The sequence below is a fragment of the Oryzias melastigma genome, linkage group LG3 (assembly GCF_002922805.2).
Source record: "Oryzias melastigma strain HK-1 linkage group LG3, ASM292280v2, whole genome shotgun sequence".
NCBI classification, from domain to species: Eukaryota; Metazoa; Chordata; class Actinopteri; order Beloniformes; family Adrianichthyidae; genus Oryzias; species Oryzias melastigma.
In genome coordinates, this window is record NC_050514.1 from 15,201,735 (window position 1) to 15,225,923 (window position 24,189).

General features: G+C 38.7%; 2 protein-coding genes across 3 annotated transcripts; one reads left to right on the forward strand and one right to left on the reverse strand.

Moving 5' to 3' along the window:
* Positions 1-1,875: 1,875 nt before the first annotated feature.
* On the reverse strand, positions 1,876-10,685 carry dhodh (dihydroorotate dehydrogenase). Its single transcript, XM_024296170.2, has 9 exons — positions 10,553-10,685; positions 9,790-10,002; positions 9,488-9,687; positions 7,702-7,784; positions 7,222-7,409; positions 4,268-4,381; positions 3,323-3,476; positions 3,086-3,245; positions 1,876-2,983 (listed from the first exon to the last, which is right to left on the reverse strand). The coding sequence occupies exons 1-9, from the start codon at positions 10,568-10,570 to the stop codon at positions 2,914-2,916; spliced, it is 1,200 nt and encodes a 399-aa protein (XP_024151938.1). The 5' UTR covers positions 10,571-10,685; the 3' UTR covers positions 1,876-2,913.
* An 862-nt stretch (positions 10,686-11,547) lies between these two features.
* Positions 11,548-23,038, forward strand: pkd1l3 (polycystic kidney disease 1-like 3). Of its 2 annotated transcripts, XM_036209967.1 has the most exons (23): positions 11,548-12,119; positions 12,735-12,839; positions 12,921-12,946; positions 13,048-13,081; positions 13,172-13,236; positions 13,339-13,401; positions 13,526-13,690; positions 13,779-13,897; positions 13,975-14,098; positions 14,193-14,315; positions 15,545-15,764; positions 15,857-16,035; positions 16,119-16,349; positions 16,572-16,673; positions 17,743-17,921; positions 18,235-18,381; positions 18,471-18,673; positions 19,293-19,480; positions 19,554-19,686; positions 20,194-20,389; positions 20,478-20,697; positions 20,772-20,856; positions 21,397-23,038. In XM_036209967.1, the coding sequence occupies exons 1-23, from the start codon at positions 11,666-11,668 to the stop codon at positions 21,441-21,443; spliced, it is 3,408 nt and encodes a 1,135-aa protein (XP_036065860.1). In that variant the 5' UTR covers positions 11,548-11,665; the 3' UTR covers positions 21,444-23,038. The 2 variants fall into 2 exon arrangements, with proteins under 2 accessions (XP_036065860.1, XP_036065859.1); XM_036209966.1 differs by lacking the exon at positions 21,397-23,038 and having other exon boundaries at positions 20,772-21,327.
* The last annotated feature ends 1,151 nt before the right edge of the window (positions 23,039-24,189 follow it).

A 24,189-nucleotide genomic window follows, 5' to 3' on the forward strand; every position in this document is an offset into this window, starting at 1 on the left:
TACATCCAAAGTTGTTGGTGTTTATGGAAACCTATACAAAGTTTAAAAAGGGACTCTTTTTTTCTTTTTTGGTTATATTTACCAGAAACTAAAAAAAGAAGGTGATTAGTGTGTGATAATTGAGACTACAATTGGCTGTGCTTTTTTAAATGTTCCAAACAATTTAATGGAAGTTTCCTCTCTAGGGATGGAGCGTTGTTTTACAGCATTTAAACCTCCATCACTTCTCTCCGTAGACCAGAGTAGCTCCTAAACTACGAGTTAAAAGATCAAGCTGTGTCTGTCTCTTTTTGTCTTGGCTCTGTGCACAACCATCCATCAGCAGTAATCAATCTGGGCAGGGTGGTGTGTGGTTTGTGACCCCGCCTGCCTCCGTCACACCTGTGACTTTGAGAAGCTCCAGGCATCGCAGGCCTTCATAACAGCCATGTGCAGATGGACACCGGTCTGTACACGTCAGTCACGCGACACTGGAGCTCTCAGACAAGATCAGATCAAGACTCTCAAAGGCCTGAAGGAAACATTTGCTGCTAAATCTTATTTGTTTTTCTCAATTTAGGAAAAGAAACAACATTCCTGTTTTCTCCAACGCCAAGAAACTTGGAAGTCGAAGAAAAACTTTGACTAAAGCAGTTCTCTTTTGCATAGAGTTCCGTCATGTATGAGAGATGTCGTAGGTACCAAACTGATCTGGATTTAGCAAAGCAATCAAATTACACATCACTTCACACACCAAACAAAAATAACACAACAAATAAACCGCAGAAAAAGAAGTTTTCATTTCTTTAGAAGATCAAAGCTAATAAATCTGTAAAAGAAAAATAGAAATTAAAAAAATATATATATTTTAGTCTACTTGATTCTTAAATCTTGTTTAAAATAGTAAGAATTTCAAAGTAAAGATCGATGATTTCAAGCAGGGAGGAGGACATTTGATGGATTTAGCAAGCTGCACCGAACAGACTTATCTAAGGCTACTCCTGCTGACCTTCCTTTCTGGTTACTCAGTGCATTTACTATATTTATTTGAAGGTATTTATTATTTATACTAAATGGGCTGACATACATGTAGACGAACAAGAAAGTTTAGGTGAGAGAGTCCAAAAAAAAAATCTTCCAACTGAAAATATGACCCGTTTTATTTTTTCCACAAAGGGCTTGATGTAGAGGCTCTTTGCCCCTTCTAACAATATTGTCTTTTATAGTTTTTAAGTTAACCTATAAAGACCTAGACCTATTTTTCCTACAAAATAAAATTATGTGGAAAATACTATAAACCAAGTTGAACCTGAAGTTGGTTGTCGGAAACATACAAGATGTATTTAAACATATTCAATTTTTCCCTTCTCAGACTTAAATCCTGAGATAAAAATACATAAATATGTTTGCTAAAAGACAAAAAAGTTTGTGAATTTGGATAATTTGTTCTCTTCTCCTTCCAAGTTGCACAAGTTTTTATGAAGAGGACATTCAGTTCAGAAGTGAAGTTCGTAAAATATCCGCATGAAACCGTCGAGTGAGAACCGAGATTAAAACAAGGCTAATTTACATTCTCACAGATGTGAGAATGTTAAATAATGCAAAGGTGTAGACTTGCATCCGAGCCATTTTGAAACATTCAGGACTTTCTCAATAATTCATTTTGATGCACAGGGATGACTTTAATAAATGTTTGGATTAAAGACACGACTCTCGGCTGGAGTTTTATGCCTTTCCTCTTTACTGAAAAACAATCTGTACGTTTAAAGTTTTTTTCCAGTAATTATTTAAAGTTTTATGAGCTTACAGAATTTCTGTTAATTTTTCATACTTAAACACACAGCATGATGCTACCAATAGGAGGATTTACAGTAAGAAAAAAATCAAATTTGTTCAGTATTTTTATTATTTTTGGACAAGTTTAGTTCCCATCTCCATCTTAACATCAATACTATAAGTTTATGGACTTTATATGTAACACATACAATCCTAAACATCTGAATAACATTTATGTAACTCCTCATAGCCCCAAATTAACCAGAAATTTTAGCGACAGAATGCTACTCCTTTTGCTGGCTCCGAGCTATGATAAAAGTTATTTAAAGAAACTGCACATCTCAATCATGGAGAAGTTTAGAAAGTTTCGCTTGTCTGGAAGGCTTTGCTGTGAAACCGCATATGGCGTTAAAGCCAGTCTGGACTTCGCCTCGGGAGAGGGACATGGAGGCGCCTTGCAGCTCACAGCTGATCCTCACAGAACCGCTGCCTCCCTTCACTGCACCAGCTCATAATCACTGGCTATTCCTGGCGTAAACTGAGAAAATGCCTCAATAAGAGACAGAAAAAATAGACATAAATGTCTCTAAAAGGACCAAAAGAGGCATTAGGATAGCAAATCCATGCAAATCGGGAAAATTCCAAATATCTGACGATTGTGGTAGCTGCAGTGATACATAAGTAAAAAAAAAAAACTTTCACTGTTTGGAAGCATTTCTTTTATCTTTTAATGTTTAGTACATTTACAAATGTGTGTACCTGATTAAAACAATAAAAGAAGACAGTTATAGCAAAGTCCTCCTTGTTTTTAAAGTACTTTGTCACTTTAAAAACATTCAAATGACAAATCTGCGAGAAAGTGAGAAATCCTGAATTCAGAAAAGTTTAAGCAAGAAACACTGATTGCTGTTACACTGTAACAAAACACTTAAAAAACTGAAATCAAGATGCCGATCTCAGCTCTTTGATAATACAGATGAATCTTCATGTAGGACTGTGTAAAGACAGGACTACGGTATATGAATTCTTAAAAAAAAGACCTCAGAGTGGACAAATGGGCAATGACTTTACCCCAGGATTCATTAGGAGGAGCTGACTGACAGTCTTGTTGCTGTTCTGCAGAAATGGCAGTGACAGGTGTTTCCGAGCCCTGGAGTGTCAGCGTCTCCCATCTGTGTCCCTGTGATCGGCACCGACGGCCTCAGTCACACAGCTGAAGCCTTGATCTCTGTGTAAACACACAAAGACATTCATTCATGTCTCTGGAACAGTGTCTTTAATGAGCATTCTGTTGTTATTAAAAAAGGATGTGTGGTGGTGTCATACTCACTTAAGAAGTTCTTCTAATTCCCTCTTGACCTTCGTGACTACAGGTGGGCCCTGATAGGTCAGACTAGTGTAGAGCTGAATCAGCGAAGCTCCTGCTCGAATTTTATCCATGGCGTCCTGCCCACTGGCAACCCCTCCAATTCCAATTATTGGCACTTTTCCTACCAAAATAAATAAACAAAATGTATTTTTATTTGTAAGTAATAGTCTAAAAGACACAAATCTTTCATAAAATTACCTTTGGTGAGTTTGTACATTTCTCTCACAGTGTTGGTGGACAGTTCTTTGAGAGGCTGCCCACTTAGCCCCCCAGTCTCACACTTATGTGGGTCCTGAAGTGTCTCAGGCCTGGACACAGTTGTGTTAGACACCATTAAACCATCCACTCCCAGCTGCAGACAGAAAGGGCACAGGGAAGCAAAGGCAGGTAAACAGCAGCGTGTGTTCAGGACAGTGAGAAGATGTCCAAATGTAAAGCATGTCTTAATTCCCCTACTACTCACTACTTAGTGCACAATTACCCTTGTGCTTGTCCAGATGACCCCAACCTTACATTCAAGTGTTATCCCTCCCATGACAAAGGTGGACAGGATTTCATGTCTGCCATGGACACCAGTGAAAACCAAAAATCAAAAGTTCAGCAACATGGTCTTGTGGGTTCCAGATGACCCCACTCCCTATGTTAACGGGCCTTGGATAGCACAAGGGATATAGGGTATTCACTATATTATAAGAGTGTCTGAAGTGTACAATTCCAAAATCCTACCTACAATAACAGGGCAGCATCAGTGCACTTTCACCAGACTGTGTCTGCACTTTCCGTTTTCCTGAAGTCAGTCAAGTGCTGGCGAGTATTTGTTTAATCAAATCAGAGTATTTTCCTTCTCGTGATTTCCTGAGCGATTGAAGATAGCAATCGCTCAGGAGCGACCACTGACCTGCGGCACACCTGTCTGACAAAAACCCTTCAGCCATCATGACTCAGTACTCATAGGATAAATATTTCTGCATCACTGCGACGACTACTAAACAGTCTGAAATACTAATATCAATCTTGGGAACAATAGAACGTTTAAAGCTCAGATTAAACCTACATAAAAAACAGATAGTATGAAGTCAAACAATAGAAGAAATGGTTGATTGAGCTCAATCAAATGAAAGGCAAACCGAGGTGGACCCACACCTCCGTCACCACGTCAGCAATGTCTTGCTTGTCCTGGGCAGTGAGGTCAGGAGCGATCTTCAGCAGGACGGGGGGTTTGCGTGAGTCCTGCAGGGCGTTGCGCTCCTTCAACACCTGAGTGGGAAAGGTGGGAAGAGGCGGAGCAAGTTCTTTAAACCCACATAGAGGAATCACAACCAAAAAGAGTAAAGCTGCATCTGCTCAATGATATTAAATAGCTCAATCTGCAAAACAAGCTTTTCCACAGTTTTCAAATTTAAAGTTTGCTCAGAAAGATAGATAACTAAGATAGATAGTTAAGATAGCCAGACAGATAAAGTACTTAAAAATTGGTAAATTAATTTAATTCAGATTGACATGTAAAAACATGTTTTGACCTGACATAATCAATCCTATAATTCAAAAAACTAATTTTATTAGTGAGGCCAGAGGGCTTTTATCACCATGCTGTCAGTGGCCGTGACACTCATTAACCCTGCCCTTGACTTTCCTTTAGCTTAAAGGCTGAAAGGGGGAAAAGACATTGCTCCCTAATGGGGGGGGGGGTGTTTGCTCCAGCTGTCCAGGCTAAAGAAAGAACAGATCGAATCCTGTCAGCGTTATCACAAAACATACAAACACACAAATGTGAACATTTATAAGATAAAAATGGTTAAACTTGATTACAAAGAAGAAAATCTGCAGATAATTGCAGGAATTGATTGCAGGCTGTAAAGCTGTCCTCACATCATAAAGTAGTTTTAATTGTTGTTTATCTCAGGAACATGTCATTCCCTCCATCGCTGGTTACCACTAAAGCTGGCTTCTCTTTTTGGACGTTTTTTTTTTTTTTAAGAGGGGGGGGGCATAAATCCTACAGCCTCACCTACACATTTTCTCATATGTTCCATGCTTTCTGCATTTGTCGTGAGCAAATGTAGTTTCTTTCAGCTCTAACCTTCAGAAAGTATTTTTTTTAACCGATAAATTATTTAATGCTCTGTCATCTGAATGCTTTGAACTTTCAGGCTAAAGATCTTTTGGGCTCAAACGAGCCAAAACTTCCAGGTTCTCCCTTTGTCTGCGAGCTCCAAACTGATGAATCTGCGGTTTATTGTCTGATATGTCTGGAGTTTGGACAGCTGGTCCCTCTGTCAGGCACAGTACTGGGAGCTGTGTGCTGAAATGCACAGAGGAATGCTGACATCACAGTTTCAATAGAAAAACCTGAGCTTTCACAGCCACCTCTGTGGTTGGGTCGAATTTTTTTTCACATGATGTTGCAACTTTCTTCCCGTTTTTGGACTGTGTGATAACCCTAGCATTGATTAGTAATGATGCTTCAAATCCTGTTGGAGAAAACTCTGTTTCTTGCTTCCTGCAGACCACAGAAATGATAAGAAGCTATTTCAAACACAACTTTCATGTTCAAATGTTAAAACACAATCCCAGATTTAGAAGTTTCTATTTCTCCATGAAGAGAAGTTAAAAAGCAGTACCCTTAAGGATAAAAACGATAAACTTTTCAGATGCAGCCATAAACATAACTGGAATTTTTTATGAGATTTTATTACAGGATAGAAATCAATTAATTTAATAAAAATAAAAGCAAAGATTAATCAGGCTTTTTTTCTTGAACTTAAGCAGAATTTGTGATGTTTTCAACCAGCTTCAGAGACTGAGCCTCCTTTAATAACTTTAAGTTTACTACAGAACAATATAGAACCTCAAAAGTTTTTTCTACTGCCTAACTTCCACTGAGAGGTTTGTTTTCACGGCACATGCGTGATGTAGACCGCTAGCTCGCCATTGCGTCATTGTAGAGCGACAACTAGAATAGCAACAACAATGGAGGTGATCCTTTTTCTTGCTTTACTTCTGGTATATTGTCTATAACGGGAATTTCATTTTGTTTGAAAGAAGATTGCAGGCGGCTAAGAAGAATATCGCCGTAAAGAGGAAAACTGAATCACTAGCTTAGAGCTATACTGGTGCTTTCCAATGTGATCATCACTTTCTGCCAACCAACAGGTGGCAACAGTGGCTCCGTCCCAACAGTCCCATTCTATTTAAGGTACGGGTTGGAATTGTTTAATGCAGGGGTGTCAAGCATATCCGGCCCGCCAGATGGTTGAATTGAGCCCAGTCGTTACAGGAAAAAGTCTAAGGATGTTGAGAAAAAAAAAGCATTATGTTTCTTTAAAGAAATGACCGAAATGTGCAACTCTGCCACTAGGGGGAGCAAAGGAAAAGCAAGACTGGCATTACAAGAGATCCAGGAATAAACCACATATATTTGCAAGCATCTGGGTTAATTTAGCAGATAAATTTAGTTACATTTTTTGTTGATTTGCACATTTATATTTTCGGCAGGGTGTTTAATTTTTTTCCATAGCCATTACCATCATTCCAGGAGGATTAACAAAAGAACTCCAACAGCTGGACATTGGTGTAAACAGGCCGTTCGAAGTGAAGTTGCGAAGCAGCGCCAGGCAATTTACACCATCACATGTAAATGGATTGTGGACGCCTGGGCTAAAGTATCGGCTTTAACCGTTGTCCGTACTTTCACTAAAGCTCCGGCTCCGGAAACGATGGGAGGGAACCTGTCATGTTTGATTCTGAAATTGCCCAGCTGATTAATTCATACACTGAAAATGGGAACTTTGATACATTTGTGGGAAAATATTGGTTAAAAAATAATGTGAGTGTAGGGTTAAACAGTGGAAAGACGTTCAACTAAACTCCCTGTTTTGCTTCTGTTACCTTTTTTTGGGGGCTTGTGTTTTGGTTAAGCGCAGAAATAGAGCCTGAAATTGAGACTGCGCCTTATGGTGTGGAAAATGTGGAGATGGAGCTCCATCCCTTTGCTCTAATACAGCTTTAGAGGGAAAGCAGTGGAGTACCGACTCCTGGTGTAATAATGGTTTTATGTGGACAGCAGCATCCCTCCACAGACAATAGGAAAGTCTTACTGTGCGTAAGAGCTGCTGAAGCTCAGCCTTGCCCTGTAGATCTCGGAGACCTGGCGTGTTTGGACTGCTGACGTTGACGACAAGGTAATCAGCCAGCGGGCCCAGCGCTTTAACCCCCTCTGTGTAATCCGCCGCTGCATTCTGGGAAAGCTTGTTCTTTCCTAGGTTGACGCCAAGGGGAAGGCCAGCTATAAGCATACAGAAAAATGAGGGTCCAGGCAAACATAAACACAGGCTGTATCATCACATCCATGACTTAACTGGGGCGGAGGCTGCTGATGTGCTAAATGAGCTGTGAGCGCGAAAACGTGAGACAAGGACAGGTCAGGATCATTTCAAAGGCTAATTAGGAGAAGGGATTTTTTTCTGATAATATACTCAGTACAGGATGTTTGCTGTAATAAAAGTTACATCACAACAAAGCAATAGAATTAAAAACAGTTTCATTTTAACAATAGAAAACACTTGAAACCAACTAACTTTTAGTTAACTGCTGCTGTGTTTCTTCTCTGGCCTTTAGCCGGGTTTGTACCTCCGCCAAGCCGCAGCTGTTGAATCCATACCTGGAAAATAATGAGCACACCTGATGAAAAATCAACAGCAATTAGCTCTTCAAAAAGTTTCTGAAAAGAGATAATGTTCGAGCAACTAAGATCATTAATATAATGATAAATTGCTTTTTCTTTGTCGTTTTTTTTTTTTTTTGAACTATTCCACATTACAGCACCAGTAACAAACACAAATCATTTCACCTCAAAACATTCCTAAAAGAAGGACAAACTTTATTTATAAAGCTCATTTTTACAGACTCAGTTACTGTAAACAACAAATAAATTCCCAAAATAGAATAATCACAAATTCAATTCCCCTCTCAACTTATTTTTTTAACAGTACACTCCAAAGGTTTTAAAGTAGATTTTAAGCATTGAAGCACTTGAAAAAGATTTTAAAATTATTAGGATAATTCAAACTTTAAAATTGTGAAATTAAATTAAATAAATAAAAGCAAACATTTCCCTTACAAGATTAAATAAACATAAAGCCCAAGACTGAACTATTTAATTATCTTAAATTCATGAATTGCACAAAAAAATCTTTTAGTTTAACTTTTAAATAAAGTATAAATCTAGAGAAGAGAAAAATATTTGTTAACAAAGAATTAAGGTCTGTTACTGGTATGCCTGACATGTGATGTTCTGAGATTTAAATGTATTATAAACAATATTAAAAAAGGACAAAAGATCAATTTGTGAGCTTATTCCATGTAAAATACTAAAAGTAAAAGAAAGCTCATCAATATTATTCCATTTTTTTATATATATTTCAAATATTAAACCCAGAACCATCAAGAATTCAGATGTACACAAGAACCACTGAAATCAGAATCAGCTAAAAAAAATGAATCGTAACATCATGCTTATGATCTCTAGGTGTGGAAAATATGCAGGTGAAAGCACAGATCAAATGATAGATTTAAACCAAAATCAAAAAGACTTAAAAAGAACATACCAAAAAATAACAAATTAAATATAAAATAAAAGTAAATCCACTGTGTGCTAGTTGAAAAAATAAGCCATCATATGGAGTCGGCAAGTTATGAAACCTTAAATTCTTTAAGGTTAACTTTGGCGCTTTACCCTGAACTGTAACGACTCTGTCAAGGTCTGGTTCTGGAAACATCCAGAAGTTCTGGGCAAAGAACCTTAGTGAGGTTGGGCCTACACCATTGAGACTTTGAAAAACAATACATTAATCCCAAAAAGGTGACAATTTAGATGTCTGCCTTTCTCTTGAGGTGGTAAATGAGGCTTAAGAAGACAAAAATGTAAACTCATTCCAGGTATTTTCCTGGAAGTTATTTTCATGTATGAGGGGGTTCAGCCATGCTTGGATTAAGTCTACAGAATAAAATGAGAATCTGTTTCCAGATTTCCGTCTTAAGAAGACTCAGGTTTTCCGTCTTCAGAGAAAAGCAGGATTTTATTTTTTTTTTTTAGCAAAAAAAGATGAAATTCAGTGTAGTTTGCCACAGAAAGGTAATCTGAGTTCATTGCTGAAGTTTACTGTGGTGGTATAGGTAGTGAAAACTCCTTTTTGTGACAGCTGCTCTGGATCGATGAGAATCCACAAAACCTTTGGGGTCAGCTGTCTCAGTGATCAATTGTAAGGCAGCACAAAGTGCCGATTTATCTGTGACTACGTCAGGTCTTAATCAAGATGGAATTGTTTTAGGAAAATACATCAAATCAGGATTTTTGAAACATACCTGTTTATTACTGCATTATCTGCAGGGAGTCGAAACACTCGTGGTTTAGGGTTCCCCTCCTGAGGTTTTGGAGTGACTGTCCCAACCTCAACAAAGCCAAACCCCAACTTGTACAGACCGTTTACAGCTTCCCCATCCTTGTCAAAACCGGCTGCAATGCCAACAGGGTTTTTAAACTTCAGTCCGAGTATGTTCACCTCCTATCCGGACAAATGGTCAAACTTTAACAAAGCCTTGTTGTATCACAAATACACTTTTAATTAAAATTCCAACGAGGATATTAAAAAGGGTTCCAGGCTTACTAAGGATGCAGGATCCTGGTAGCGGTTCAGAGGAACAAGGCCCATTCCAATCATCTTGACTGCGAGCACATGTGCCGTTTCTGCCCCCACAATCCTCTGCAGCAGAGGCATCAGCTGGTTGGCATAGAAACGCTCATCTCCAACGGCGGTGAGGTAAGTGGCAAACAGGAGGCTACCTGAGCCAATGACCTTCAGTCCATCTTTAAGCCGTCTCTGTTGGTGAAAACATAAGAGAGGTTCAGGTGACAGAACCTCCTAAAGAAGTTCACAACTGAGTGCAACACAAATGACTCAAAATTAAATGTTTACCATTTGGTTGGCAAAAAATGTTGACAGTCTGCATTCAATGTTTTGTGGCACGCATGTGTCACTATGTGTGAATTTCTAACTTTAAAAAAATGATAGTTGTAAAGAATAGAACAATGAAACTGACAATAAGTTGTGATTGGCTTGGGCTTAATTAATACATCAGTTTTGTGGGTACTAATGTGTTCATCACCCACAAGTCACTTGTTCTTTGTTCTGTAATACTTTCAAATCGCATGTACAGGGAAAATGCATTATACTATTCTATTTTAAGAAGATAATTTGGATAATACGAACTTTCATTAAGTGTGAAGACTTTATTATGCAAAACACACTGACCGATATTTATTTACGCTGGTTTGAGGCTACATTATATCACAGAAACTCGCGTAACAAGAGTGATGATAACATATATACTTCTGAAAAATATAAAATTGTTTATTTTGTCCTGAGTTACCTTCAATTGTCCCGCCATGGAAGCAGTTCAGTGCCTCTACAGAGGACGTGAACGCATCACCCGTGTTACACAAAAAGACACTTCCGCATCGTGTTCTCGCGATATTTTGCCAAAGTCTCATAACCCGGACGTGGCTGCTGCAAGTGTGGCTGTGGTGTATTTTTCTTAACAATCAAACACTATTTTATATCTCTAAAGCTAACATATTTTGTCTTTTTAAATGTGATACTAAAAAAAGGTGTTTGATAGTGATTTTGATGGACACCTTAAGAAAATGATGGTTTTGGACTTTTTTATTGTTTCATTTTAATCTAAAAGGCATTAGGGCTAGAAATAACAACGAAAACAAGCTTTTAATACGCATTTCTAATTAGTTAAACTAAACAATACAGTGGATGTAAATATTGAAATTATTTTCCAATTTTAAATGTACACACAAATGCTTCATTACTTTTTCTAATAAGTCTTAAAATATATTATTTAAATGGTTTTCTAAATAGTTTTTCATTCTTTATGTGTCTATGTATCTATCTGAGTTTTTGTGATGCATGGGTATACTAAAAATAAAATTCAAGAAATATTCAATTTCTGAGAAACATTCCTTTTAGTCACAGTTGCTGCTGTTTAAAACTTTAAACAGGTGGGGAAATAACAAAATGCTTAATGAACTTCAACAAAAAACCTAAATTTTCAAATCTAGTATCAGCTAAAATATACCACAGTAGTGCATTTAATACATATATATATATATATATATATATATATACCCTGTGCAACACTGTTTTCCTACAATTGACATCACTTTATTAACTGTTTAGTTTTTGATTGCATCAAACTGATAAGCAATCATTTACATCTCTTGGGAAGAACTAAATGATCACATTTTGTATCTTCTGTTGTTTAAAGTTAACAAATGAAAAGAAAAAGCTTCCCCTATTCATCATGTTTCAGAAATGTATTTACTTTTCAGGTAATTTGACACTGGTAATGTTCAAAACAACAAGTCAGTGTTTTGAAGGAAACCCTGAATCACATTTTGGAGCCAGAAGCGATTCCTTCACTTTGCATCTTGTTTGATTGTCTGCAGTGATTTTCCTAAAGTATTTAGAACAGATGCAGAGGATTTTTTTTTTCCTCAAGGAAATTCTCTCATTTCCACGTCATAGACTGAAGAGACCGTGCTCAGTTGCTGGTTCAGTTTCAGCACTATGTGCGTTTGCTTTGCACATCGCATCAACTATGGCCATGCTGATCTGGACCTCCATCTTTTTGTGGATTTCTCTTAGAAGTCTGTCTTCAGGTGAAAGATCAGAGACCTGTCCACACCAGGAGAAACCAACATCATGTGAATTTATTTCAAGAAGTCTCTGTTTGGAGTTTGTTGTGGAACCAAAGACCTGGTCCCAGGCCAAGACTAGCTGTGAAGAGAGAGGGGGGAAGCTCCTGCAGGAGTTGAACAGCCCTGCAAAGGTTCTCCTGACCAGAATTATCCAAGAAAGAAGGTTCAACAACATGACATGGTGGATGGGAAAAAGGGTCCGAGTTGAGAACAGAAACCCCGATCTGAGTGAGTAAGATATGCAGTATTTGTCCTTTGATTATTACAAAATGCCCTTAAATGTGCTTGTTTGCTGGAAAAATAATATTTATAGTTTTTTATTAATTAAATTTGATATATAACTTACTGTAGCATCAAATTGAAACTAAATAACATATTTTCATGTAAATTACATATTTTTACTTTAAAATTTTGTCAAATTTTCTTGGTAGAACACCACACTCTGTGGCTAGACAAGACTATGTTTTATTAAAAATGAGCATGTTCACAAATGAAAAATGTTCAGTTTAGTAAACAGCAAAAGAGGTTGTTGATTATGTAAAATTAAGCTAAATTTCTGTCATGTTTATTGACAGTAAACTGCATGCATTTTGTTCTGGAAAAACAAGATAGCCATCAAGCATTTCTGCCATCTTTAAGGCGAGGTCACATCATTTGCTTAGCACTTTTGAAGGAGCAAATTGTTTTACATATGCAAACAAATCTAAGAAGCCTTAAAACAAAGAAGAAATAAGCTTTGAAAAAATCTAAAATGCAGGAATAACATCTATAAAATCAAAAATGAAGAACAGTCATTTTTTTGGTAAAATGCAAAAAGTCTAAAGACCTTCTCTGTCATGCCAGATGATGGGGATTTTTCCATGGATTCATGTGGATACATAAAGCTAAATCCTCTTAAGAGGCTGTCATCTTACTGCAGTGAGACTCGGGGCTTCCTCTGCACCCACCGTATGTAAAGCTGATGCTCTGATCCTTATTTTATCATATTTCATCTTTGCAATGAGACTAAATTGACTTTTTTATTAAAAGGTCTAATCTCTGCAACAAGAACAAAGGTAAAATAATAATAATAATGACAAAAATTGCCACTTTTTATTACTAAGAATCGACTTGTGGGAATTTTGGAGTTTCAATTTTTTATGTGTTCTCTTTATAGAAAACGTCTCCATCCAGTCATGCGAGCAAACCTCGTAAGTGAGACTTTGTGATCCTCATTCTAAACTGTTTCATCTCTTTCTCTTTTTTTTGTTCTTCTAAACACTCACATGCTTTGATTCCAGGACTCAGAAGAAGTTTTCTGAGTAGCATGGTTTCAAATATTGGAAACATTTCTGGACTGTTAGAAGTAAGCAAATACCACTATCATAAAGAAAATAACTTGATTGTGTGTAAAAGCACATTTTGTTAGATCATTTACATCAACATAATTGGAGTTTTTCTTGGGTAGAATGCAAAGAACGAACTCGAAAGAATGGAGACGACAGCAGGCGAGCCCACAAATGAACACCGGGTTGGCACTCCTCCTTTTTCCTTTCACAAATATAAAAAAAAAAAAGAAAAAGAAAAAAGAATTGATGCCATTTCATTTTCTCTGCTAAGTTCTAAAAAATCATCTCTGTTTTGTCCCTTCACAGGATCAGTTTCTTCAGAATTTGTTGGCTGGCACAAAAAAAGCACAATTACTAGGGCCGGCAGGTTTACCAGATCCGGGTGAAGTAGACACCATCATTAACTGCAGCTTTGCCATCTTGCGCCTTTCACAGGGAAAATGTGACTTAGCCACCAACCCAAACCCCTCAGTAAGTTGATGGAAATGAACTTTGACATGGATGGGGCTTGCTGCTGGTTGGATCTGCTTGGTCACATGGTGTCACCTCCTTTTTGCAGTCTCTGGTTGAGAAAGTCTTTGAGATTATTGAGATAGCCTCTTTGCTGAAAGGTCAAGACAATCCAGATATCGGTCAAACTGTCATCAAGCATCCAACAGGCAAAATCTATCAGAAAGCGTATGTATTTCTGTTATTTGTTGACTTTTCTCTATACTGTTGCTGGTATGTAATGGTTTGGTTTCTAACATCTTCAGCTACAAATCTCAAGACCTGAATCGTGCAGTGCTGGGTTCAGAGGAGAGTGGGGAGTACATTCAGCTCCCCTCATTTTCGGCGCTGTCTTCACAACTCGCAAATTACAGTACAGTCACCACACAGGTATGTTTGGATTCCCAGGATGTTGGCTCTTAGTTTCCCCAACATCTATCAATAAATATATGCATATTTTAAACCCACGTTTCTGCCTTTTTAGATGACCACAATGTCGAGTAACCCTTTTCCATCTACTGGCAACATATCAGGACCTGTTTGTAATTTGCTGCTTACCCATGAAAGCTCAACCATTGAGCTGTCAAACCTGCCAGAGATGATTGAGGTAAACTCCCAAACAGTGTGGTGAGAACCACAGGACAGAAGAGGGCCACGGTGTGCTTTTAATTCTGATGAGTCAACCTTCAGATGCATCCATAAAAGTCTAGACAATTAAGTAAAAGGAAAAACATGACCTAGGAACAATACGTCAATAAATCATGGACTTTATCTGCAATAAAGGTGTTGAGAAATGTCATTGAAATTTCACTTTGAGTTCTAACATAATGCAAACATTAAGAGTTTTTGGTTACACATAATTTTATTGAATTCTATAGATTTTTTAATATTTTATGCACAAGTTAAGATCTACATGTTCTGTAATTAGGTTCTTAAAAAAGTACAACAAATATATATAGTGATTACAAACTTAAAGTAACATGTTTATGACACTATTAGACAAATAACTCCTAATACTTCATAATTTTTTCATAATGTATTAAAACTGGTTAAAACTTTTCTTTTCTGAGTAACTTTATTTCAGCTCAAATAAAGCACTAAGGGCAATAAAATAAACCTTTCTCTTTTATTGAAATTTTCCTTTTTACACCAAGAATGACAGCTGTGCTACTTTTACTTAACAGCAATTAATTCTTTCCCTATAAAAGCAAAGTAAAAATTACATTGGAAAAGATTTATGCTGAAGTACAAGAGGAAAAAGCAAACAAAGAGTCAAGGAAATATGCATGTTTTATGACCAATGTGATCATTTAAAAAAATCAAACCCATAAATCTAAATCAATATTATATTCTTTTCATTAGAAAGGAACTCGAGTACCGTGCATTACCTGGGCTGTTTTGAACGTTGTTGTTTTTATTTAGGACAATGTTTTAGCATAACTGGAACACAAATATGGCAGAAATATCACAAAAGTTAAATTACATCAGCTGTCCTAGTGCAAGTTAAACAAAAGACACATACAGACGTTGGGCAATACGCAAACAAAGGGAAGGACAAAGGGACGCTATGCAGCATACAACAACACAAACATCCCCACAAAAAAATATAAAAAAGAATCATTACAAAACAAAAAAACTCTAGAATTAATGCACCTAAAAAATCATTTTAACATGTCTAGTTTGCTGCTTTAATTGTAACTGTTAATTAGATAAAGTTATAATTAGATCTTACAGGGATAAAACACTAATAGTTTTAGGTTTGCTGATGGTCCAAGATCAAAGTATTTGTATTCATACTGTGCATTTCTTAACTTTGAGCGTTCTGTGTTTCCTCAGATCTTCTTGCGTCGCTCGGACAATTCATCTGTGACAAACAACACATTTGTGTTGGAAAACGACCTCAAATCTGTGATTTCCTTCAACGTCTCTGATCCAGAGGTGACCGTCATCTTTGACATGGAGCCGAGTGTCAACACGTCCTTTGCTGTGACTTTAGCATATGACTCGCCCCCTAACTCTACTTATTTCACTAATAAAACTGTTTTGAACCAAGCAGGTAATTTCAACACAGTTTTCCTGTGAGCCTCAGTTGTCGTTTCTGCTGCTCTACTTGATGTCACATTGAAGGTTGATGTATTTCTGCTTCAGGAGGCTATCGCTGGATGATAACCCCAGAAATGTTTCAGGAGAAAACTGGGGTCTGGTATGTTGACACGAGGCTTAATTCGACACAGGAGTCGAGCGTGACGGTGTCGCTGACCTCTCACATGAGCAAGTGCGTGTATTGGGACACAGTAAAGCTGGATTGGAGCACCGCCGGCTGCAGGGTTGGTGGACACAAACCTACAACCTAAGTATGAGCTGCTTCTGTGGCACCAGTGGTTTGATGGCTCATCTGTGTTCATCTCAGGTGGGACAAAAGACCAGCCCGGTGCTCACGCACTGCATGTGCAACCACCTGACCCTCTTTGGGAGCTCCTTCTTTGTGATGCCAAACCAGGTGGACATTTCTCGCACAGCAGAGCTGTTCGCCACCGTGAATGAGAATTATGTGGTGCTCGCCCTGCTGTGCACCTTCTTCAGCCTCTACCTGATCACACTGCTGTGGGCCTGCTATGCCGACCGCAGGGCACGCTCTAAGGTCAGGGCGGGCTTTTTTTAACAAGCATTTGTTGATGTGCTTCACATGCTTAATGTTGTTGAGGGTACGAGGGTTCAACACATTTAGACAATAGAAATTCTGTAGGCCTCCTGAGGAGAGAATTTACCAGGATTCTAGGATGAGTGAAAATAAATAATAAACCATTTTTTTTCTGAATGCAGTGATTTTTAAATGGTTTCATGTTTTATGTCGCTCTGTTAGAGGAAGATGACTCTGCTGGAGGACAGCCACCCAGGAGCTCAGTACAACTACCTGGTTTGTGTCCAAACAGGACATCGCAAGAATGCAGGAACTTCTGCAAATGTAAGAGATTTTGACTTTTTTGTACTTCTGAATGTTTACTTTTTGTCATTAAAACTGAGAGCAACCAAAACATGCTGCATACATTTGGAATAACTTCCTTTCATTTGCATTTTCAAGCAGTTTTTTTTAAGTGTTTGGGGACTGATGACCTCGGGGATGACATCAACTGATGATGTTCAAATTAACATGCATTTTTTTTATTGTTTTATTGTTTTATAAGGTCCAAACTTTAGCGGCTAGAAAGCTCAGTTGGTTAAGTGCAGGACTGCCACAGTCCAACACAGAAAATCTGGGTTCAATGTGCAATGAGCAATGAGCTTCATCCATTGTGGATGGAGTGGCAAGACCCTTTGCTCTACTGGCTAACTATGTTGTCCCAAGAGAACCCAAGTCTGTGTCTCGTTGTAGATTAAATGTAGGGTTACACCCAGCATAAAAATCAGCAGTGCTGTGGTGACCCCTGACAGGGTAAGCTGGCAGGTGAACAAAATCAGGTTCAGTCTATGGTCACTTGAGCAGCTGGACTCTCACCGTGGAGATCGAGTTATAAAGTTAAAAACTGATGTAAAAAAAGAATATTTGAGTCAGGTAAATGACACATACTTTTATAGAGCTTTACTACTTTTTTAGAAGGGCCAAAACTCTCACAATCCCATTCACCCATGCACACACTCACACTGATGGCAGCTCCACTGCCATACACTGGTGCCAACCTAGCAATGTGTAGTTAAGTGTCTTTCTCAGGAACACTTAGACACAACTGAACCGGACATCTCTTGATTTGAGGTTGACCGCTCTACCACGGCACCACAGTGCTATTTAGTGCACACTTTATTTTAAAAAAGCCCCGACTTTTTTTATTTTTAAATGACTAATTTGCAATCCTATTACAGTTTATTGAATTCTGCAGTCATTGCATTATTTTCTAATGTTTTGGAATTCATTACATTTTCCTACGTAAAGGTACTTATCAGCACTACAGTCTGCATATGCAGAGCTATAAGCACTTTCTATCAGCACACCTCTTGATAGTAGCCTTCAGATCTGTATTGTCTGCGCTGTCCTGCAGGTCACACTGAAGCTGGTCGGCTCAGACGCAGAGAGCAGCATCCACCACCTGACCGATCCCGACAAGCCGGTGCTTGAGAGAGGGTCCTGCGACATGTTTCTCTTGTCCACTCCCTTCCCTCTGGGGGAAGTACGACACCTGCGGCTGCAGCACGACAACTCTGGAGGCCACCCATCGTGGTACTGAATGTCTTCAAACATCTAAAGAAAGCACACTAAAAATGTAGCTGTAGCATTTTGCAGACACATGGAGAATATATAACCACTGTGCTGTGACACAAATAATCTGCTAAGGGACTTATGTAAATTCAATAGTCAAAACGTATACAGTATTTTCAATGCACAGTATCATGGGTGGTTTCAGGGACTGAATGCAAGCACTTTAAAATTAGTATGAAAATTAAAAGCACAGATTGGTGTTTCTTACATGGTTTATTTGCAAACACTTCTATGATAAGTGTTCAGTTCTGTTCTGAATTCCCATCCTCCCAAGGTACGTTAAGAAGGTGACCATACAGGACCTCCAAACCCATCAAGTGTTTCACTTCTTCTGCGACTGCTGGCTGAGTTCTGACCGAGGAGATGGCATGACCAAGAAAACCTTCAACGCTGCAAAGAACAACGAGATCGCCAGCTTCAGGTTAGCATCAAGCAAATTTACACTCATTAGGAAAACAGTTTCAGCTTTTGAAAAAGCCAGTTGACCTTTCGTGTTTCGTATTTTTTTAGGAATATATTCCAGACAAGAACCTTAACAGGTTTTAGGGACGAACACATCTGGGTGTCCATCTGGGATCCCCCCTCGCGCAGCCCCTTCACGCGGGCACAGAGAGTGTCCTGCTGCATGTCCCTGCTCCTGTGCACCATGGCCATCAACATCGCCTTCTGGAACATTCCTGAGGATCTCAACTCACCAGAACTCTTCTCATTAGGTGACTGCTCAGCCTTCTCATTTATTGAACTGTATCAACTTGGCGGCTGACTTTTGTTAAGGAAGGGAATTGTGAAATGTACACGTAAATGAACCAACAAAAGATAACTGCATACAAATAGATTAATAAAAGGAGAACTAGTGTATTAGAAGCTTGGCACATGAAATGACTTTCTGACCCATCAGTCAGCCTGAAAGGTTGTCATCAGGCTGCGCCATCACCCATCTGGGAGGGTTCTGCCTCATTATTTAGAATCATCTGTCGTAGGTTTAGGGGTGCCAGCAGATCAGTGAGGACTTCAGCTTAGAAACAGCCAAACACAAAACCAACAACTTGGTAACCCTAGTTATTATTGTTAAGAAAACACTGCTTATTCTCTCAAACTACAAGGAAAAGGAAATTACTTTTTACATTTCCGTTGAGTTTAAACATTTGTAATAAAATAGTTTTCATGAAGAGAGTTCCATAAAAAAAGAGTTAAAATGTGTCTTTACAGTCTAGAAAAATATTTAGGTCTTCAAGTTTTCTGAAACCCTCGTGAACTTTCTAAATGTGACTGTTTTTTGGATCTGGACCTGTTTTAGTCAGCTTCTCATGGGGCATTCTCTCCTGTGTCCAGGTTCTTTGCATATAACTCAGCAGGACTTCATGGTGGCGGTGGAAAGTGCTGCCCTCATGTTCCCAATCAACATTCTCATCATCACCATCTTCAGAAGCATCCGACCCCGTGTGGTTTCAGCATCTAAAAAGGACGATGGCATTGAGAAACCAAAACCCTTCGCACCCAGTGTACCAACAGTCCTTAAGGTGCGCTCTGCTTCTCCATGCCTAGATTTATTGTAGTAAACCACTGCATTGATTTATATATTTCTGCTCATAGGAAATTGAGGAGGTCCTTTACTTGTTGAGCATGAGTCCGAGAAACAAAGTGTCAGGAGTAATCGGCCTGGAGTCTGCTGCTGACTTTGGCCCTGCGTTGCAGAGGGTGCATGACTTAATCCACTACATGCAAGGTACCCTAAATATTTGGTTTAACAAATTAATATACGGTTAATAAAAATACACATCATGAATGATGCACATAATGATGCAGCACGATGAGATTTCCTTATAAGGAGAAAAATGCAAGCTAATGCAAATTTTAATCAACATAAAAATTAACAAAGCTCAAAAATGTATTCTAAACACTTGAAGCTTCACTTTTCTTTTAATACTTAATACACGACATGAGGCATCAAGTCCAGAAAGAACTAATTCATTCTGCAATGTAGTTTTATGCAAGTTTTTCCAAGAAAACACAAAATTTATGTGCATAAAATAGCATCAAATAAAATGGACAGTTATGGGAAACTGATTTAGTATAAAAGAAAAAAACATTAAAATAATAATGAGAAAACAAAGTTGAACATTTTCCATGGACCACATTTTCACCCACAACTTATACACATTTGAATGTTTAGCTGATTTGCTCATGAGTGTTTCAAAGGGGATAATACAAGCTTTAAATGATATCGTCACAGGTGAGAGTTTGAGTGACAACCACTTGGTGTACTGCAGCAAGTTCCTCCTGGCTGCTCTCTGCCACCTCCTCCTGTGTCTGGAGAAGCTGGATGGAAGACACTTTCCAACTCCAAAGGATTACCAGGACGCCCTCAGCAGCACCAACCTGCTGGTTCGCAAAACGGAGATGGTCTTCAGCAGCCACCAGTCCAACTGGTAAGCTCTCACATAGATTCAACTGTGCAAGCCTTATCTTTGATGAATTTTCCCCATTTTCTCCTGTTCTTTCACTATTCTTCTGCAGCCCACCTCCAGTGAGGAAGAAGAAGAAGGAGTCTACAGGCTTCCGCCTGCCCTGGTGGTGTGTGTTCATCGGGTGGTTCCTGCTGCTGTCCATCAGTGCAATATCCACCTACTTCACACTGTTGTACGGTTTTCAGTACGGCAGGGAAAAGTCCATCAAGTGGGTGATGACTTTGGGCCTGTCGCTGTTTGAGAGCATCTTCATTTTGCAGCCTCTGAAGGTGAGGAGGAAATAACAACAAAGCGAGTCATTTCCATTGTCGAGTTCTCTGCTGAGGCTTGTGTTTGCTCACAGGTGATAGGGGTAGCTGTGTTTTTTGCCATGCTGCTGAAACCAGTGGCCGTGGAGGAGACTGAGGAAGCAGAGCAAGTGCTGTCAGGTGATGAAAACTTTGAAATGCTTTCCTGTCATAATTTTTTTTTAATATTTTTGAGCACAGATCACTAATTATTACACATAAGATAAGAGATCTGAAGTTCTTACATCCTTTTCTGCAATCTTTATATTGTATATAGCCTCAAACCTGAAACAAAAATCATTTAAAGTACAACTGATTGAAGCATTTTCCTTTTAGAATTCATGTTTTTTTAAAGACAATTTTCATTCAAGTTAGATTTGATGTGACAACAATTTAAAAGAAAAGTCCACAGATATACTTTTTGACTTTTACCAACTTTAGATCACATCTAAGTTGTATTTAGCACACAAATGACTTATTTATGCTCCATGAACACGACTGAAGTTACCATTCCGGTCCATTCTACCCTTGTGTAATCAAGCTCATTACACAGCAAAAATGTTGTGCCTCAGGGGGTCCCTTAAGCGACATCTATCTCTCTTGCAAGCGTCATTGTGCACCTCCTTTAGTCTAAATGGGGCAGAGTGTGTGTCTAACTGCAGTGTGCTCTCCATTAAACAGCGCAACAAGAGAGGTGCAGAAAATACACTGGCAGGGAGTCCCTGTGAAGACCCAACTTGGCGCCGGATTGCCCTTCCTCTCCATGAAAGCCACCACTGCACTTATCTTCTATGTCTGCCCTTTTGGAGAATTTACCCACTACATAATATTCTAGTGTTTAAACATCTGCAAAATGTCCATTTTTTTGTGGGAGAGGCAGTTTTTGTCTAATTTAAAGAAATGATATTAAATGTAAAGTAACTATAATCCTGTTTCTGAAGCTTTAGATGTTCAATTTCCTTTAAAAAAAATATTGCTATGCTTTTTAGGAGCTGAAAACAAATTTAAAAATTGCCAGATCTCAGACGTTTGCAGGACACTTATGGTTAGTTGTATGTGAAATAATAGTTTAGCAAAAGAAAGTAAATTTGAATGTAAATCTCAATTGACAGCTTGAATGTAGCTTCATTAATGCATTGGAAAGGAGATCAATTAAAGAGGGGAAATGCTGACACTGACACTGCTGACACATACTGGAGATGACAAAATCATTTTATATTTACCATAAATACACAAATCCCCCACTTTACCAGCTATGTAATTGGTATTCGAGGTTTCCTGCTGCATCACAGGGACCGACAACCAACCCCAGTCTGTGAATTTAATGCAAACTTTGTAATGTTGTCTAAAAAGGTGCACTTATGTAATTGCACATGTGAAAACTAATGGTTAATTGATCACTTTTTTCATCACATTTTGCTTCCGTCACTGGGATGCATGCTGAAAGTGCACGCTAAACCTTTACATCATTCATGGCTGCTTCTTTAGGAGTCAGTCTGCCACCCTTTGAATGATTCATGCCGCTGGCCCAACTACTTTCAAGTTTGTTCTTCTATTTTCAAACACCTCATGTGTGTTTCCCCTGTGCTCTTATTTTAATCATGAAGGATATTCTGGTTTTATTTCTTGTTACTATATCTATGGAGTCTTAATAAAAGGACCTCTTAGCATCGTAATCTGTGTTTGCTCTGTGGCTTTGTTGTGACTTTTTATTGTAACTCAACACACACCGCAAGCTAATGAAAGGACTTTATCAGCAAAAAAAAGTTTCTAATTTTGAAGGCAACAGTTTTTGACACGGCTTTAAGCATCATGTGACATCCTGCTATGGTTATATGTAATAATTTTACTTAATGTAACCTTAAGCAAAAAAACTCTTCAGAACTTCTTCATTTTTTTTTTTTTTTTTTTTAAGGAAATATCCCTGAAGTTCTTTTTGCCTTGTAGACTTGGGTTCAAATCCTGGTTAAAGCAAACTTTCAGGCTCTACTATGAGCCTGGATCACCAAGGTGTGAGCTAAGGTCTTGTTGGTACCAGGACGTGCTGAGCTATAGACCAGAATACATGTGGGGCTGGAACATGCAAAGAAACTGAAGAAATGGAACAGAAAGATACAGGACACTGATCCATTGGTGTACTCTCATCCACCCACCAGACTTGAACAAAAGTGAAGAAGCATCTGGGAGATAGAAAGTCACCATAACTTCAGACCAGAACATTATGTCCTACAGGAAGGAAATCCAGTAACAATTACAGTAGCAGACATCCAAGAAAGAGTCAAAGGATTGAAGAACTGAAGAACAGCAGGTCCTGACATGATTCCCACCTACTGACTACAGAACTTGAAGACATAAAACAGTCCAGAAGATAGTTGAGAATGACAGACTGGACATAGTAGTTCTGGTTAAGAAGGATGTACCTGTAGGACTCCCAACAACTAGTAACATTGGGGAGAAGGAATGGTTTAATGATTATCATCCAGTGGCTTTAACTTCTGTGTTAATGAAAAGTTTCGAGCTTCTGGTGTTGGACTAAATGGAAAGACTGATCTCTGTGTCCTTCGACCTACTTCAGTTTGCAGACAAACAGGAGAGTTGATGATGCTACCTCTTGCTCTGACTTCATGCCTTCAAACATTTAGATAAAGTAAAATCTTATGCAAGAATACTTTTCATAGACCATAGTTCTGCTTCTCACTCTCTTATCCCTGTGAAGCTCATCCAGAAACTAAAAACTCTGTCTTGATGATACTATTTGTAAATGGATCTTAAACTTTTTAAGCTGCAGATCATAGTAAGTCAAGAGCAACAACTGTGTTTCTGATGACTTTTGTGTGAGTACTGGCAGCCCAAAGGGTTGTGTTTCAAGTCCCGTGCTTTTTACCTTGTACACTCCTCTTATTGTAATTGCAACTTACTCTAAAAAAATGATTGTTAAATACGCTGACAACAGCACTATCATTGGTCTGATCAACTCAATGACGAACCACGCTATTGAGCAGGACACGTTTATTGGAGTACAAATAGTTGACCTCTCTCCAATGACCTCATCTGGCATTCAGATACCAGTGTGGTTCCTGCTGCTAACAGGGCTATCAGATGGAACCTTTCAGCCTTGGAATCAATGTATAATCTGGACTTTTAACTAAGATTGTTAATGATCTATCTGGTCATTGTTAGCGACTGGATGGTTCAGTTAGCTGTGTGCAGGGCTGGCGCCCGGTGAACCTGGTACGCTCGGAGCGCAATGAGCTTCATCCAGTGTGGGTCCTTCAGACAAGACTCTTCACGCTGCTGCTTAACTATGTAGCCACCCAAGTCTGGGTCTCCCTGTACTCCCCATCCCAGATAAAATACAGGGCTGTGTCAGGAAAGGCATATGGCATAAAACTCTGCCAAACCACCTGTGCAAATCAGTGAAAGCGGATTTGCTGAGGAGACCCGTGATGTGCCGAAAGGTGAACAACAATGATC

Bases quoted from the DNA above. Each gene is read 5' to 3' on its own strand.
- dhodh (XM_024296170.2), bottom strand. The intron at 7,410-7,701 runs GTTAGTTGGTTT...GTATGCTTATAG, and splicing joins ACAGCAGCAGTTAACTAAAA to CTGGCCTTCCCCTTGGCGTC. The intron at 3,477-4,267 runs GTGTGGGTCCAC...TTCTGTCTGCAG, and splicing joins TTGCTGACGTGGTGACGGAG to CTGGGAGTGGATGGTTTAAT.
- pkd1l3 (XM_036209966.1), top strand. From the start codon at position 11,666: ATGCAGAGGATTTTTTTTTTCCTCAAGGAAATTCTCTCATTTCCACGT. The intron at 13,402-13,525 runs GTTGGCACTCCT...GTCCCTTCACAG, and splicing joins AGCCCACAAATGAACACCGG to GATCAGTTTCTTCAGAATTT. The intron at 20,698-20,771 runs GTGAGGAGGAAA...GTTTGCTCACAG, and splicing joins TCATTTTGCAGCCTCTGAAG to GTGATAGGGGTAGCTGTGTT.